Raw genomic sequence first — 19,484 nt, 5'->3', positions numbered from 1 at the left:
CTTTGGCTATTCTAAAATAGCCAATCTCAACGTGCGCTGTGAGCTAGATCTGCTAAAAAACTATTTTAAAACATATCTTGTATGGGGGTCTCTAGCACAACATATTGTCAGATGGGGAGGGGGGAGGAGTATGTGGCCAAATCCATATTAATTTGAGGGTCCTTGACATGAAAGTTTGAGAACCACTGTCTTAATATATCAAATGATCTGACACAAACCCATGGCCTTAATAGGCTTATAAATGGTACACCCGACTGTGAACTATGTCAGCTCCTATTGTTCTGTCCTCTTGCTGAACCTCTTCATCATTCCCATTATATCCATCCAGGAGATAATGAACTTACCCTCAGCTAAAAATCCATGCTTGCACTACAAAGCACTCATGCATCTTTGGGTTCCCCTCACCAATTTATCTTCGAATCTAATAGCATTTAACTTGATTACACACCAAGTCAGGTAGGTAACATAAATCTGATACTATTACATTCCAATAACAGATGATGTGATTTAGTCTGTATTCAAGACTGTTAATAGGGTGCCAAGAAACATAGGGCATTCTTTCGAAGAACCATGCAAAGCTAAAGCATGCACCAACTGTTAAATAATCTACAAATTCTGGAACAAATTCACACCCAATACAGGCCTTTGCTAAAGCAGAAAAACACTTTTATTTTTTATCAAAATGGCAATACTTAACAAAAGGGTACAAAAACACAGGAGGAAATATTAGTCAAGCCATGGCAAAAAGCGAATACATTTAGCTCCGTTTCATCCACTGACCTGCAGTGAGACAGATTGACAAACATACAGACAGATAGTTACTAGGTGTTCTGGATTTGGCTTTTAGTGTGTTTGAACAGTCACACACATAGACACACACAGACACACAAATTCATATTTACACCAACACTGTAACAAGTCGTACACAGAGCATAGGATACAGGGATTGACAACTTCAAAACAAGTAGTGCAAATTAAAAACAATAAAAACAGGCCTGTTGGATGTAATGATAAATAACGGCATTTGGGAGAGAATATGAAGCTGTGAGGACAATTGAGACAGAGTGTGAAATTAATGTGTGCACATGCATGCATACACATACACACTAGGTAGAAATTTACATGAGAAAGCAAGTAAAAAAGGAGCGGCAGCCATTCTCACACAAACACTTTAGAGTTTCGTTTAGAGTATGTATTCTCTCACTGAAGGCAGGCACCAAAAAATAAATAATCTCAGCTCAGCTTCTTTAAAAAAGTACCTAAACTATCATTCATATGCCCCCCACACTCCACCAAAACACTTTGGGATGGTAGAGCAGTCAAGAACAAAGGTTGGTGAATTATACTGCTATGGAAAATGAATCATACTGCTATGGCAACTTTCCCAATGTTCAGTGATGATGCACTGAGGGAACAGGGTTCTGGAAAAGCTTCTCTTCAGTGTGCGGTGGGTGTTTGGACTGTTCAGGAATACTGCTAATAAACAAAGCTGAAAAGGCAATCAATCACTCGGTCACTTTGGTTAAGGGTGCAAAGGAAGGGACCCACATGTACTATGGTCTGGACAGAGCAGAGTGGTGTGCGAGATAAAGGTGTAGTAGTGTGATTCAGTGGTGAGTTATGCAAATGTAGTGGGTTTCATTGTAGTGCGTCTTAGTGTGGCTTCATCCTAGAACACCAGTCAGTATCTGGATACAGGAGGCAGTGGACTGTCTTAAACCTGGAGAGAGAGAGAGAGAGTTAATAAATGAACATTTTCACAAGTTTGGTCAAAGTTTCGAGCACATGATGATACTACTGTAAGTGCGACTGTAAGTGCTTGCTAGAGTAATTAAGAGCAACTTCACTGATTTGAAATCTGAATCCAACATAGGACATAACTTCCTTTAGTTGAAATTTGACAACTCTTCCCAATGTGTTGTGTTTCCAGAGCTTGCTCTCTATGCGCTTGCAAAACGCCATCTAGCTTACTTAAAATTACATGTATTTATTTTTTACATAGGCTGGTGGTGATGTCCTCCTCACAAAAGAACGATAGGATGTGTGGGTCACTGTACAGTCCACATAATGCGTATTATTCATTTGGGTTTACCGTGTGGGGTCCTCAGTCAGGGAGAAAGGTCCTCCAATGCTGACCACGTTCCTTCTGTTCTCAAAACCCCCGTAGCTCAGAGTCACCTGACACACAACACACACATTTGAACTCCATTATTAAAAGTATCTGATGGACAGAACCGAAGCCAATAAATCTTACATCTAACATCAGTCAAATTATCTCACATGATTTCTCTCATAATTCACCATTGCTTTAAGACTGATCCCCACTTACACAAACCTAAAAGCATGCATGCACATGCACACACATACCTGCTCCAACACTGTGTCGATAGGCAGCTTCTGTAGGTTCTCTAGGTGAGAATGGAACAGGTGTGTGTGTGTCAGCATCACCTCCAGCAAAGCTTCTATAATATAACCAATAGTGCAGTCGTCAGGGAGTCGGATCTTCTCCGCCGTGCTGATGAAGTTTCCCAGACTGGGGAACAAAGAAACAGACAGCGTCATTTAAAATAGCTCCATGAGTACAGTACAATGTCCTTGAATAGATCTTGTAGTGTCCAAAGGCTTGACCAAAAACGGTAATTTCCCACAGAAAGCGGTACAGGCTCTGAAATTCTTCCAATTAATCCTCTCTGTTGGAAAATGTAGCACCATAGCATCCAACCTGGATTTAGCTGGTACGATAGATAGGGCCGATTTAATTGTGCTCTTTGGCATTGAACTTTGGAATCTATGAATAAAAATTACATTTTGTTACGTAATGTAATAATTGTTACCGGCCTAACCAGGAGCAGGACAAACCACCACTTACCTGGCCCATGGACTCATCTTCAGCGCCAAACCTCGGCTGATGCAGAACCCAGCACCACCTGTGGCGAACCAGAACTTCACAGAAACCTAATAAAAGATTAAATCGGGCCAAGGGTAAGCACAAGAACAGCAGATTGGAGGCATATAAAAATTCTACATGAAAATTTTGAATAAGCAGGGGCCAAATGAGACTGATACAGGGATGAGGTGGAGAAATATAGACACACAAGACACACATTATAAAATGAAAAGTTATGTTTTGAACTGCTGGATAAACATATTAAGCAATTTGTCTGTTTGGAAAACTCCTGATTAATGTTAACCATCATTTTGTACTTTACTACCTTATTTCACCATCATAATATGGTCTAAATTCAATCTGAATTAGAAAAATTGTTAACAGATTATTTGATTATGGAATTAAGTTTCAGTGCTAAATGCAACTGACCGATCCGTCACTCTTGACCCTCTCTGCAGCCTCTATTGGGTGGTCCAGACTGGGCCGGCCCAGGTAGACATCCTGACTGTGATGGTAGGAGGACAGTAGCTGCAGCAGGCTGGGAAGGATCACATAGTTGTCATCATCCACATGGCAAAACCACCTGCAGGAGAGAGACGGGTCAGAATCACAGCGGTTAGACCCAATCTACCGATATTTAAATTACTGGTCTGTTAACCAAATAGCTTAAGAGCGGATGGCAGGAGTTTAATGAAACGCAACGAAAGTGGGAAAGATCATTAGGCTGCTGGGATTAGGATGCATAAATTATGCATCAGCACCTTACAGAGAGTGCGCTTTCCATGTTTGAATACTAATCCAATGTGAAATACACATTTGGAAAACACAAGTTAGTATTGACATTTTACATGATATTGCTTCCTTGATTCCTCTCACCAGGCAGCTGTGAAGGTAAACTGTATCAACATAGCATTTAGGCTTTTCAAAACCACAGACCCATGTCAAGTGCACTGCGTTTCTACCGTCTGTCACTGGTAGGGCTCCAAGTGCATATAAATACTTAACAAGCCCCATCTGCTGATTTTTCTAACCAAATAAACATAGTACATACATAGAACGTGAATGTGAGATTCGCTGTTCTCATGTGAATCTGCTCAGCACATATGGACTGAATGAAGTGTTTGTAATAAACCAAATATAGAAACCGTGAGAATTTTGTCTTGTGCTTATATAGCATTAGCTACAGAGCAAAGAAGGCCTTTTTCGGCACTAGAGGTTCGGACCGCTAGAGGGCCCCCCAAGTGGGCCCACTGACCCATTAGGCAATTTTATTTTCATATAGGATACAGTGAGAGTGAATGGAATAATTAATTCCAGTTTGTGGATCAGAAGCAACCTATAAAGATTATGATCAATATTTAGACGTATACCCATGTAGCACTAGCTTTACAACTCAAAGTTCTACAATCACTTTAACCACTTAAGCAGTGTTGTGATCTTGTAGATCCAATACTAGAATAAAAAATGATGATTATCTTTTTTCATTCTTTAATGACATGCCCCAAAATAGAGATGCCAGGGTTAATGTGGTGTAGCTACTATTTGGTAGTCATTGTCTTGGGGGAGTGGGAGACTACAGGGCGAGAGACGAGACTCACTTTTTCTGAGATTCGATGAACTTGTCATACTCCACTGACATCTTACAGCAGAGAGCTTGTCGAGTGTGCGCTGCTGAACAGTTAGTGTTGATGATGTTGGTACCTGGGGATGAGAGAGGAAGCGACAAGATACTAGTATGTACTACCGGTATATACTGCTTTTGCTTCATTTCTTTTACAGTCAGATAGGGGTTAGTAGCCCTCACAGAAATGTCCTTTAGGTACGGTGGCAAACAGAACAATGTACGCATATCAGCACAAAGTCATGTTTCATCAAAATAATTGTATAGACATACCGCAAATCATGTGGTATTACTACTACATTTCTAGTGTTGCTGAATCTAATGAAGGTTTATTTAGTGTACAGTGTTTAAATGGTATACCTCGCGCATGGGTCTCTATAGAAGAGCCACTTCCATTTTCATTTTATATTGTATAAAAATGAAGGCGGCTTTGTTCTGAAACGCATGTCGTTCTATTTGCTACCCGTGCTGGTACCCGAAGGACATTTCTGAGTACTGGAAATCCTGTAAAAGACCGTGTAGTGTACACAGTAAGACATTTGTTTGAGTAGAGCTCGCATCCTCTCAGGCTCTTAAAACCCTATAAACTTTGTTGACCAGGATGCCCCGGGGGTCTGTACTTCAAGCATTGTCGTGTACACTCGTCAGAATCTCACCTGCTCTCTGCAGATCCTTGTCCTCACCATCAGTGAAGATGAAGGTCTGAAACAGACAAGAACTCCCACTGTTATACACCGCTCCCATCTGAGAACAAACTACTCACACCCCCCCCAACCCCACCCCGCCTCCAAGGCCACAATGAACCGGTCCATTGTTTTCCCAGTGGGATGTTTATGCAGAACATGGACCAGGGTAAAGACGGAGGGAGAGGAATAATAAACGAGTGGTAGGCACAGAAGGTGAATGAGAAAAAGGGAAAAGTGAAAGGTAGAGAGAAAAAAGTTCATGTTGCTTGTGCGAACACAGTAGCAAGATCTGATGCACATATAAACGGAGCTACAACCTTTAAACACATTTGAAATCTGAGGCTTTTTGTATACTATTTTAATAGTTTTGGGGGAAATGCTGCTAATTGTCCCACAAGTTACTGCAAATTTCTGAAATATTGCCGTCTTTTGTTTCAAAAAGCTTTATACCAAGCTACCCTTGCCAACATATAACCTTGCAATGTGACATAGCTCTGTTTACACAATGCTGTACCCCCTCCAACTGTACATACTTTCTAAATAGTTGTATTATGTTTTGACACTTGCTTTGGCAAAGTAAACGTACATTTTCTCATGCCAAAAAAACTCCTTTGAAATTGAATTCACACACACACACACACACACACACACACACACACACACACACACACACACACACACACACACACACACACACACACACACACACACACACACACACACACACACACACACACACACACACACACACACACACACACACACACACACACACACACACACACACACACACACACACACACACGCTCTCCCTAATTCCGGTGCCTTATCTCTAATATTTGATGTCCCTAGGCTCCATTCATCTCTAATTAAGTTATAATATGTACATATAATTAGGGCAGGTAAATAAAGTGGTTTCAGTACTGGAGGTTAAGTGAACAGTGTAATAAATACTGGGGCTGCACCAGAGGGCGTGCTACATGCCAGTATATATGAGGGGGAGTGTGTGTGAGAGCATTGACAGAGAATGTTTGGTCTACAGAACTATCTGTCTGTCTGCTGATTTACAAGGGGGTTATTTGGTTTGATACGAGGCAACAGCGAGAAGGTCTCAGTCTTGGCCAGCAAACTCTGTTTAGCTCTTTCTCTCTTGGCTCTGGCTCCATTTTCTCCCAAACCTTGTCCAGCCAAAATATACACACGCGCAGAGTCGCAAACAAACACCTCCCGGACATCCCAAACTAGTTTATCACTCCACTCATCCATCTTCCCTTTCAAAACATTTCCATTTATGCCCACCTGTCACGGTGGGGAAACTTCTCTCCTCTCAGCTCATTTTTTCTTTTGCCTGATCTGGTGGTGGCACTGGTGGCATGCACTCTCTTTCCTGAGCTCATGACACTAGTTATCTTTGCCAGGCTTGGAGCAGAACACTACAGGCATGTCAGGAGAAGCGCACGCTTTCCATCCATGCAGGGCCTGACAAGCTAAAGGGATGAAAATAGGGATCTACAGGCTTGCGCGTGTTGTAGATCGTCTATTTTCGGTGTGCGGCGAAGGATAAGTGCACTGTCACAAGGCGAGACTTTCAGACGAGTCAATTTCCAATGCCGTCTTGCAGGGCTGTGTGCAGTGCCGGCAAGAGTTCCGGTTTTCTGGTGTGTAGTTTGTTGGAGAGTTGGATCACTGAAAGAAAACTACTAGCGAAATGGCTGCCAAGTGGGGTAAACCACAGCGCTAGTTTCCTACTGGTTGATCTGGCGTCAACTGTACCGATGGCTGACGCAACACTTGGATTGTTGAATCCAAACACATTAAGTCAGCCAAATATTATCATATGAATTTCATAAACCAAGCCATGAAATTGTCAAAATGTTGTTTCAGTTTCTTTCAAAACATTCCATCCACTTCAATGTCATCTAGTAAAGGCCTTGTTCACTGAAGGACTCTATTTTCCACAGGTCTCAACTTCGTTGTGAGTCAGTGGTTCCTTTATGTTTTTTCTTCATAGAGTGCTCCTCCTGACAGCAGAACGCGAGGTTAACACTAACCAGACAAGTCATACAGTACGAGGCAGACGGAGGGGTCAGGGGTGCATCCCCACACTCTTTAAAGTTTCACCAAGGTTAAACAAGCCCAGCAGGCACGCTTTAAACTTCACATGCCATCAAAATGAGGCATACGGCTAAAGGTCTCCTTTTACTTGACATTGCTTGGACTCCTATAAATTGTCTGCTGTCTGTCTCCGTTAGAAAATACCCATCATGTGTGCAACTTGGACTATATGTCAAACAAATAATGGGACTAACGCATCAGATCTAAATCACATACAAACCGCCTTTTTATGTGCACTCATAAAAATGAGTGGCTAGACTTTACTGGTCTGGAAGTAAACATAACGCCACCTTTAAAGCTATAACCACTTGCACCCATTTGGAGTAAAGTGGTCACTTCATGTCCGCCCTTGACACAATGAGGTCCTTTATTAACCAGACCCTTCTCAAAAACCAGTGTAGAATGGTTGCGTAAACACGAATACAACTGGTTTGAGTTCTCCTGAAGTTGCTCCATCCTGTGACATTTCCAGGCTAAACTGGGGCGGTGTGTCTGTTTTCTCCAGTTAAATCTCCTTCCCTGAACACTGGGGCTCTTTGTCCGATGATGGCGGAACCTACCGCTAATGGTGTTTATGGCTCCCAAAACAGAAATGATTACGTTGCTTACAAACGTAGCCACTCAAAACAAAAAAAAACAAAAAAAGGTAGTATTTTGGAAAACATTTTTTTACTTGGCCCATTGACTTGGATTTGACGCTTGTGAGCAGCGTGAAGGTGTCAAGTGTGTTGACAGCCAAGAGAAACAGGCCACATCATTCTGCCAGGCTAAATGTCATGGAAAGTATAGAGGAGCTGTGTGATAATGGTGAGGTAACACAAGCTTAAATGAGCCCGGACATAGATAGTTAGACACATGCATGCACACACGCAGCACACACACACACACACACACACACACACACACACACGCACACAGGCACACAAGCACACAAGCAATACAAACATTGTAAACAACTTGGCTCATAGCATAACGTAGCTTTCAAAACGCCCATGCGTTCTTGGAGAGAGTGTCTTGTTTGGCTGTCCTCCCTGAGAGAGACCAGTACCACCCAGTACAAATCCCACTCCTCTCCTCTGTCCCCTTGACTTCCCCCCCTATCCATCATACACCACCACCCAACTTTCAGCTCAACTCTCTATACCCCAACTTTTTTAGTTGTGGTCAGAGGCTGTGTGTGCCGCACGCACGCACGCACAGTGTGTGTAGAGGGGTGGGCAAGGGGGGGAGGCAGAGATTCCTGCAGTGAGAGAACAAACAGTGCACACTGTTCTAGCACCACATGTGTGTCCCAGACTTGGGTCGCTGTGGAGGCTCATGGTCCTCTGGTAGAACTGTCCACTAACAGCACACACATTAACCACTTTCATCCTGGCCTCCCTATTTTGGGAAACATTTTCAGAAAAATGAAAAGTGAGCACAATTGTAAAAATCAGCAGATCTGCAAGCTCACAATGTGTCACATGGCCGTGACGTGTTGTGAGCTTGGAGAGTGGCTATTTAAGCTGTGTCCTACAACTAAGTATATAGAACTTGAAGAACACCACACATACAGTTTCCCCAGCCGTTGTGTACCCTGGGCCATGCCTTTCCATCTTGCATGCATGTGTACACGCCCACACGCACGCACGCACGCTCTCTCGGGACTGATAGATGAGGGGTGGAGAGAGCAAAGATTTATTCTTCAATAACAGTTTTGATGGCTCTCATTGAGGACATCCTAACCACATTATCAGCAGAGGAATCTCCATGTGGGGATCAGGGCACACCCAAAAATGACTCAAACACTCAAAGACACCAAGTTAAAGCACGGATTAATAAGGACGTATAAAATGAGGCCAATACAAAGCCAGTGGAAGCCAATCAGCCTCAAAGCTACACTGTTTTTTTGTTTTGTTAAAATGTTAAAAGATCTTTATTCTGATTGCTAGACAGCATTTGTTCAGTAACATGAGTCTCCCCATGTCTTCAGCTCTTTGGTTGTAACTGAGTACAATGGACCACAATGGAAACAAGCCCCCTGGCTGTACCGTTTTCAAACTGCTAATAAAGTATTCAATCAATCAATCAAAGTAAACAGAAAACAAATTTTCAGCTGGATACAATTGGTATCCCGACCTAAAAATGTATTTGCTGTTAACTAAAGATCTGGAAAGATGGGGAGACCACCATTACTGAACAAACACTTACAGTATATGTAGTGAATATAGAGCCATTTAACACTTATTTTAACAAAACATGGCACTTGCAGCCCCTTTAAGGCTAATTCATACATCACTGCATGACACAGGATGGCTGCTTTTTCAGTTGTCTTTGAACGAGGGTCATGATAAATTTATGTCGTAATCTATTTTCACACTATCACCACAGGAGCCAATACATGGTTGGAGGAATGTTCTGTTTATATAAACTTTGGCTGCGTTTCTTAAAGATGTGGTCTGAATATTATGTCCTGCTGACAGCATGGAACTGACAGATTTAATGTTTCCAATAGCATACCGCGAACCAAAGAAGACCCAAGATTGCTGAATGGTATTGCAGTGCACGGCTCCATGAGGTCAAAATGCGACTTCTAAGTAATGTGTAACGAAAGTGTAGCCTGTGCAGAGTCCTAGCTTTATCTACACAAATTACATGTGTAATTGAATGCCATTGAGTTCCATCAATGCATGTCACAAACTCAAATTCTGGAGACTTTTTGTGCTTTCTCTTTTCGCAGGCCCTCATAGATCATGATTGCGGACCCCCGGCTGCGGCGATCAAGGTTTTCCATGTAACACAGCTGCGTATTGTTATTCTACCTCCCAGGTATCGTTATTGTGGGCCCCGCGGCTGCAGATCGAGGGTTTCCACGGAATTTTACTGCGGGCTGTTATTATACAGGTGTTATTATAGTTATTGTTGTCATTATAGCTGTTAGTATCGTTGTTGGTGTTATTATCCCATATCCCATATTGTTGTTGTCCATCTCGTGTCTCCCTCCCCCTTCCCAACAACATAGTCAAGGTAGGTGGCTGCCGCACACCCTAGAGCAGAGATACATTTGGCGTTTCCCCGGGACCCAAACATACAAAAATACATAGTGAATTACATAGTGAAAATAGCAGATCTATAGTTTGTAGATGGGCCATTGTCACTATTTCTTACTTGTTTTTGACATTTATGGATTTTCTAAATTTATTTTGGAAATCCTTTTGAAATAATGATGAAGAAAACATGTGTAGGTAATGCACACAAACTAACAAACAAACAAACAATTACTCGCGACCCATAAAAATGGGAAACACTGCCCTAGAGTCGGGTTCTGCTTGGTTTCTTCCTGCTAAAGGGGAGTTTTTCCTTGTTACTGTCATCAAATGCTTGCTCAGGGAGGAAACATTAGGTCTCTGCTCTACACGTAAAGTGTCTTAAGAGAAATTGCTGTGATTTGCCAGTGCACTAGAATAAAATGTACCGGTAACTGAATAGAACTGTTTTGGACCCTAGAGCAAATAATGGTAGTCTGAAATTTAAAGCAGGATTTCTAATTCTACTTTCATTCTACATTTTTTGAACAATTTTCATTGTTCAGTACAATAAGGGACTGACTGTGGTGACCAATCGGCTGCATGCATCCCTGTATCCATTTGAGTCAAATCGTTATGTCTTCTCCATACCTGTTCTTTGGCTTGGGACACCCAGGTCTGAAACAGCAGCTCCAGCCTGGACTTGTGATACTTCTTGGTCGTTTTCACAGCAATGAAAATGTCTTTCAGCTCCAATGGGTCCCTTGATCTGGACCCTACATGTCCACCACCTTTTCCTCCAGGGAGACGCACTTGTTCTGGGCGTCTACGGGACTCTGCACCCCTCCCGGGGCCCAATCTGTGGGTGTCATCTCTGTTTATGCCACGGCCCCGGTCACCAGAACCTCTCCCCCGTCCCAATGAACTCCCAGTCAGCTCTACGTCCAACGGCGATTCCCCATCCAAACCTCCAGGGTTGCCCTGGGTGTCGGCCGAGCCCTTGCCCGCCCGCCCAGGCCCGGCATGGGGCCGGGGCTGGGGCAGATCCCCCTGGCGTGTTGGAGGCTGGAGGGCAGGGATGAGGAGCAGCAGGAGGCCACAGAATGCGAGAGAAAACACGAAGCAGTGCTTGCTGACGCCCACTGAAGCTACGTGCATCCTGAATGGCCAATGGATGGGCAGGCGGCGCTTATCAGCCGCCGGCACTGGCTTCACTCCCCGTGCCCCTGTGTCCCATCCTTATGACATCATTTGGAAACCTACGGAAAACACAAATGAATTCAAGAAGAGCATAGCCTAGTTCAGGGGTCTTCAACGTTTTCAGGCCAGGGACCCCCTAGCTGAGAGAGAGATGAAGCAGGGACCCCCTCTATATAACTATTAAATTAGGTCTACTTTTTTTCCCCTCTACGCCTATACCTCTTTGCCAAAAATAGCAGATCTACAAGCTCACAATGCCTCACGCTTGTAGATCTGCTATTTTTGGCTAAAGTTCTCCTCAGAAAAAGGATGCTAGGGTTCAAGTGGTTAATGTAAAAAATAAATCCTATCACAAAAAGATTTGGAGGACCCCCTAGGGGTCCCGGACCCCCTGTTGAAGACCCCTGGCCTGGTTGTTAATAAGGCTGTAACGATTCTCAAAATTCACAGTTCACTAACACTCAGTATCACTCGTTTTTTTGTTTACACAGCCTCTCAGAGCACTCCATTATTTCATCCACCCCCAAGTTGGTCACGCCTATATTTGTAAACGCTTGTATTTCAGACCTATTTTGTTTTGATTAGACTTGGAGTGAAAATAAATGTTTATATAGTTTTATATCGTCTTCCCAAACTGTGGTTTGGGAAGATAGAACCACGATTTAGGATTGCGGTTTCTGGTTCCGTTTCGGATCCTTTACACCCATATTACATTGTTGTCAGGTCCCGTGGTGTCCCAGTGGTCCTAATGGACAGACAAGAACTGGTGACAATCACATTACAGCAGACCTGTGACAAATGAGTGTCCTTCAATACTTTTTATAAGAAAAAAATGTCACACACACACACACACACACACACACACACACACACACACACACACACACACACACACACACACACACACACACACACACACACACACACACACACACACACACACACACACACACACACACACACACACACATTATTTAAAGATGGAGAGCAAGGGCTAGGGGGAAAACACTGGGGAAAGAGAGTTATACATCTGTTATTTCTGAGCCTGTCACAACAGTTATATTACTCAGTAATTTAACAATCCATTGCCTGTGGCAGACACAAATAGTCTATGAAGCATCTGTTAGTGATTGAGATTTCTAACCCCCACATAGTCGCCCTCTTTAAATTACTTCCAAACCAGAGATGGATCCATCATTACCAAGTAACGGGCAGAGGCTGGGAGCACACTTAAATCAACCAAACACTTGCTTTTGCAAGGCTTAGTGAGTGAATTAAGATTTCCTTTCAAATGGCACCAATTTGCCAGTGAGTGTTATTACATGTGGTGGAAAAAGTACTTCATTTTTTTTATAGTATCGATACTGCAATGTAGAAGTACTCTGTTACAAGTAGAAAGTACTCATTATGCAGAATGTCCCATTTCACAAGTTCAAGAAATCTTTTGAAAATAGTCGATCTACAGTACAATCTCACGATGCGTCGCATCACAAAGCATTGTGAGCTTGTAGATCTGCTATTTTCAAATGGCCAAAATATATATAGGGCTGAAGTGTTTTGTAATAATAATAAAAATCTACAAAGTAACTAGTAACTAAAATGTTCATATAATTGTAGTGGAGTAAAGGTACAATATTTTCCTCTGAGACGTACTGTAGTGGGGTAGAAGTATTTAAAATTGTAAATACAGAAGAAAGTAAAGAATACCTAAAAATTGTACTTAAGTACAGTACTTTACTTGAGCACATGTATAGTTACTTTACCACTGGTTATTACATGTGATCGTTTCCACCCAGAGGTCAGTTTCCTGAAGAGCTGTTATTTTGGGATAGCTCATCGAACATGCCAACTCAGCAAACGGTGATGAATGAATCCTTAGTAAAGCATATAATATAATTACTCAGCAGCAATCGAGTTAAAGCTAACGTTACTGAAACAGTTGAATGCTACGGCATGGCTATAATAAAAGTAAAGCCATATAGTTTTAAGCAAGTGTTAAGGCTTACGAGAAAGGTACCACTGTTGTCACAGCACTGTTGTCACAGTGTGGTTTAAATGCATCTCTACCAAGACCAAGAACACAGGCATGTTGTTTAGCAATTATCAGAATAGAATGACAACAACTGACCAGTGGTGCAAAGTAACTAAACATGTACTCAAGTACTGTACTTGAGTATAATGTATAGGTTTTTTTTTTTTTTTACTTTACTTGAGTGTTTCCAATTTTCAATACTTTTACTTCTACTCCACTACATCTCAAAGGCAAATATTGTACTTTTACTCCACTACAATTATATGAAAACTTTAGTTACTAGTTACTTTGTAGATTTTGATTATTACAAAAACATACTTCAACCACTTCAGCCCTATATACATTTCGGCCATTTGAAAATAGCTCACATTGTGCTTGTAGATCTGCTATTTGCAAAAGATTTGTATCCATTTGAAAGCTTGTGAAATGGGACATTATTCTGCATAATGATTACTTTTACGTCTGTACTTAAAAGTATACTGCACTAACTAATTAAGTATTAAGTTAGGCACACAACAGATACCATACCACAATACTTTTGCACTTTTAGTCGGGTCAATTTTAGTTCCGGACTTTTACTTGTAACAGAGTATTTCTACATTGCAGTATTGATAGAATGATACTTTTACTTAAGTAAAAAATGTGAGTACTCTCCCCACCACGCACTGTTTAAATCATTGGTTCTCAAAGTGGGGTCCGGGGACCCCCAGGGGTCTTTGAGGGAGTTCCAGGGGGTCCCCAGCTAAATGATAGATTAGGCACCAAATGGACTATTTGGTTCCATTTGTACACTCTCAGAGTTAAATTGACATGATTTTACAATATAAATTGCGGTCCAAGTGATAGAAATGCCATTAAATGGGGGTCTGTAGCCCTAATGCATGTCAAACTGGGGGTCCTTGAAATTAAAATGGTTGAGAATCACTGCTATAGAGCCGTAAAAAAAAATCTCCTCTTATGGGGGTCCCTATATATCTTTTGAAATGGGGGTCCGCGGGCTAATAAGTGTCAATTTGGGGGTCCTTGACCTGAAAAAGTTTGAGAACCACTGGTTTAAATGTCACAGTCATACAGCATGCATTGCATTGCAGATTGCAGTGCATGGCCTCAGCCTGTAACCCTGCACAGCTCTTAGCCTCTCTTGCTCAACCAGCTTGGCTGCTTGCTGTGAACTTTTGATCACATTTCGAAATGTGTGACACCATGCAGGATTTTGCAATCGTGCAAGAATCTCTCGATTTGTATGTGCAGACAAATGTTGCAGTGACAGTCAGTGTGCATGTGACGTTACCTCACGCAAATGGCCACGATGAACTGACCTACCGTGAAATAATCTGCCGGGGGAGCACGAATCTGTTGTCTTTTCCCGACCATCCTCCAACCTCCCGTTGATTCCCGATGTTAAACGGCAACGATCGACTGTAAGTTGGTGAAGGAATCACGTCGGTCGGATGTGATAACGTTGATTCAAACCTGAAGAGTGAAGAGGAAGACTAGAGAAGTGGGTCTGATCGTTCTGTTTTTTGTTCGTGACTTTTTGATGCAGCGCCTAAACTTTGATGACTGCTGCTGCTCACATGCAGCTCCTCTTCGTCAAGCCCTTCGGATTGTCAATCCCGATGATTCATCAACTAATGGATGATATCGCTGTAATTCGCTGCCACTGTCAGAGTCAGGACGTCCTCACGTAACAACAGCCCATTCAACGAAGCTCTACCTCCTCCTCCTCCTCGCTACTTGCTCTTGATTATTGTTTTGTTTGTCCCTGAAAATCGACCACATAATAATAACTCTGCAGTTTAGCGCCGCCTGGCGGCGGTGACATAAAATCAGCGTTGCCAGGTTTTGAGAAAGAAACAAGCAACCAGGTCTATGAAAACAAGCACAAAAGAAGCTTGATTTCGCCCTTTAAAAAATAGCTGCGACGCGTTTTGAGCTTGTAGATCTGCTATTTTCACACACGCACACGCACACGCACACGCACACAACAATCTTGAAGAAAATTTAAAAAATGTGGAATATTTTTGAAACAACACAAATCTTGTATGGGGGTCCCTGTCATAAAATATTTTCAGATGGGGTCCACACACACACACACACACACAGACGACTAGTAATAAATACATATTCATTTGGGGGTTCTTGACATGAAAATGTCTCAACTACACTTTAGAAACAAGCCCAAAAAACTGCAACCCGACGCAACTACCAATATTTACAAGCAACTTACCAGAAAAAAACAAGCCCAACGTCGCTTATAATAAGCGGACATGGCAACTCTAGTTTGTCCCTCTGAAATCGACCACATAATAAACTCTGCAATTTCGCGCCGCCTGGAGGCGGTGACATGTAATGCATCCATAGATGGTGGGACCTCTTCTTCTTCATTACTTTATGCCCGGCATGTTCTACCAACCGCAGCATTTTAGCGCCACTAACTGTCATTGAATCTTCTACACATTTCTCAGATTCTTCTAATTCTTCTTTAAAAATAAACCCTCGTATTTTGTAAAACACGAGATATTGTCCTCTAGTTTCATATACATTTAAAGGTTCTGGCAGAAAACGTGTATTTAGTGTAAAGTATCACCACTTTTCCACGAGTTTCACACGGACCACATTTCCTCCAGGACATTGTATATATATCATGGGGCACACAAGTGCGTGCGGGGTAATTAAATGGCACCTATGAAACTAGATGACACAGCTGACCCCAAGTCGCAGCATTATTGGGTGAGTGGGCCTACAGATGGAACACTACAAGTGTTAATGTAATATCACAGCCATTCTTTCTTTCTAGGGCTTAAGGTCTATATACTTCATAATTATATTATCCAGATACCCACTGTTTAAGGTATGCTGCCTGACAATGTATGAAACATTTTCAATCATATAATGTAAATATATATATATTGTGCCGATATATTGTGCATTTATACTTTTTATTGTATATTGATCAAATGTTAGACAGACAGACAAGTGTATCATGTCAGTCCCAATAGGCTATATGCATATTACACAGCAGCAGCCATATTGGAAAGAAATTGGGCCTCTTCCTTATGTAGCAGTAGTGGCTCAGAACCTGCCTGATGACCAAAAGCCTAATATCTCCCCAAGTCAAGGGGAAATTCCCCTGTAGGCTAGTGGTTAAGATGTTGGCTTTCCACAAGCTTCACAGGTCTTACCAATTATACTAACTAGATGTCAGGGCCGCTTCGCGGCCCTCACATCTAGGCCCGATCCGAGGTTGGTCCAGACAGCACTGGCCTATAGTCACTCTGCACACACGTCATGCGAAGTCCGTCCCCTCTGGCCTCTCCTCTCGTCTCCTCCCCTCTCCTCTCCTCCCTCCCCGCTTTGCTTTGCGGCCCTAACCTCTAGTCTAGTCCCAACCTCCCAACCGTGGTCATGTGATAAGGAGGTCAGACTGCCTGTATCTGGTTGCTATGGCAACCTGCCAGATCAGGCTGAGGGTCTGATAGGCAAATCGCAAAATCAATCAAGCCGAGAGTCTGATCACTGATCCAGGTGGGGTGAGGAGCCTAAAACATAGCCAGAGCTCTGATCAACAGTCTGTGGCGGGTCTTGGAGTTATGTGGAGTGATCCTGTGCTTGCGAATCCCGCACGAACTTTCGGAGCTTTTGTCAATTATATAGTAGTAAAATAGTAAGATAAGATAGTAAGATAAGATAGTAAGATAGTAAGATAAGATTAAGGCTCTGTTCCGTGTAGCACAGTGGATCCTTTTTACTTCAAGGATCCCATAACTCTGGGAGTGTACAAAGGGACCCAAATGGTCAATTTGGTTCCATTTCTACACTTTCAGAGTTACGCACCCATAAGGGGCCATTTGGAACCCGCTCAAGGAACCATGGGGGTACCATACTTTGAGACCCTCTGGTGTAGCAGAATGTTTCCAGTGAGCCAACATGCACAGTATCAGCACCCTGACTCTGTTTGACCAGATTGGAACAGAGCCTTAATTAGTATCATTGGTAAAAACGAGAGTGGGCGTCAGTTCCGGTTGTAGGCTATACATATGTTGTGCCTCCGCCGGATATAAGAGCCCTTATGTTTAGTCTCTCCAAAATTTCAAAACATAAACAAAATTTATCCATGAGGGCTGGAATGCCAGAACGTCTATCTCAGTTTTCTTTGCCATTTGAGCCATAACTGTCTGATTGCTAGTGTGTGAGGTAAGCTACATGCTCCAATAGGATAGGATAAATAATAGGATATACTGCCTGAGGAGGAAGGATTATGTGCTGGAGATAAATTGCATGCAGATGTGACGGGGCTTAAATTATTTGACTACATTAAACAATATTTAATTTTAAAAAAACTGTTATGCCAGTGTGCCAGTGAGTGATTACCTTCCCCTGTGCCAATGGTGATACACACGCCTAAGGTTGCCTACCCCTGTAGTCTTTGACAATGTTGCGATGTTCCAGCCTGCCTTCCTGCTTACATTCCTACCCTCCAGCTTCCTCACTGGCAGTGCTACAGAGGATGCATGGGAAAGAGCGAGATACAGAGGGACACCCCTTATCTGAAATTAACAGATTAGCACGGTAGCACAGGTCCTGCAGGACTAGTGCATGTTTCACCTGTGATGTTATGTAGTCACTGTGAATGCCGTGCTCTCTTCCTTCTGTGTCACTCTCTCTCTCCGCCATGAGCTCCTGACGCGCTTCTTGTCTTTGCCTCGGTTCTCTCAGCACAGCGACACAGGCTTCTTAATTTGAGCTTGGCCCCCAGCCAATGAAAAGGGGTACATATAATTAGATGTATTTTTGTCCCATGTAACTAGGCAGCAGTTAATAGGCACCAATATCATATTAAATTGGGAGTGCAGGGTCTGCTGTAGCAATAGTGTCATTGAAGCATTTAGTTTTTTCTGTCTTTGTGGCCACAATAGAGACAATCAATGACCTGTCCTACACCTCCAGAATGAGAGCTAAAGTTCCTTCCCTGAAGCTATTACCACACCTAGGCCCCAGCCCTGCAGCTAAAAACCGCAACTGAGATGCAACCACCTTGTTACTTGGATTTTGCCCTCTCTGAAGGCCCCACTCCTCCATCATGTGTCTCCTCTTGTCTAGTTGTTGTCTAGTCAGATCACCCAGAGGAGGCAGGCTTGCCTCCCAGGCACACTTGACATGCACTCACTCACTCTATTCAATAAACATATGCCAGGCCTGCAGGCTGAGGAAAACCATGACTTGGGTGCAGTGGTGTGTTATAGTATTTTCTTTTGGGTATACCATAATTATTCCTTCCCACATGCACGGCACGCTCACTCACGCACACATGCGAGCGTATATACGCTCGTGCGTGGTCACCGAATGAAATTACGGCTCTATTGTTAAGTAGTTAATGTGTGAATTACTACGAAAACTCGGCCAGCGGTCATTAGCACCTCAAGACAATAGCCACACATAAGCCTTCATCCCAGATGCCACATTATCACATGAAAAAGGCTATTTGAACTGAAGTTTACATTCTTGCTGCCCCCAGCCCCCCCTCCTGCGTATCAGATACGCTTCCTCGGATGGTTACTGGATGGTATACGACAGAGAGGAAAGAGTCAGAAGAGAGATGATGTCAGGGCAGGGTTGTGTAGGGGACAGAGTAACTGGGCACTAAGACGAGTGGGCACTAGGGACATGTGGGCACCTGGACGAGTGGGCATATGAATTAGGATTCGTGTCCACAAGTGGTTTTTAACTTTACATACAGTAGCATGCTGCTTTGTTGTTGGTAAGTGATATTTAACCCACTGTTCTTCCCCCAAACACAACACAACAACGAGGTCAAAAGTACAATATAAGAGTTTATTTGTCAAAGTAGTACTGAGGTCAAAAGTACATTATAACAGAGTTTGAAAGTACAATATAAGAGTGTATTTACCAAAATAGAAGTGTGTGTGCAGAAAAT

The 19,484-nt window shown here is 42.7% G+C and overlaps 1 protein-coding gene across 1 annotated transcript; it reads right to left on the bottom strand.

The window, feature by feature from the left end:
* Nucleotides 1–644: 644 nt before the first annotated feature.
* On the bottom strand, nt 645–15,302 carry rfng (RFNG O-fucosylpeptide 3-beta-N-acetylglucosaminyltransferase). Its single transcript, XM_080455262.1, has 9 exons — nt 14,870–15,302; nt 10,966–11,573; nt 5,165–5,210; nt 4,486–4,588; nt 3,317–3,470; nt 2,870–2,955; nt 2,368–2,533; nt 2,093–2,178; nt 645–1,720 (listed from the first exon to the last, which is right to left on the bottom strand). Exons 2-9 carry the CDS (start codon nt 11,470–11,472, stop codon nt 1,654–1,656), a joined length of 1,215 nt encoding a protein of 404 aa, XP_080311388.1. The 5' UTR covers nt 11,473–11,573; nt 14,870–15,302; the 3' UTR covers nt 645–1,653.
* Between the last annotated feature and the right edge of the window lie 4,182 nt (nt 15,303–19,484).

Source organism: Gymnoscopelus braueri (genome assembly GCF_963280865.1).
Source record: "Gymnoscopelus braueri genome assembly, chromosome: 17".
NCBI classification, from domain to species: Eukaryota; Metazoa; Chordata; class Actinopteri; order Myctophiformes; family Myctophidae; genus Gymnoscopelus; species Gymnoscopelus braueri.
Note: the sequence above shows the minus strand (reverse complement) of the source record. Positions and strands in the feature narration are given on the sequence as shown.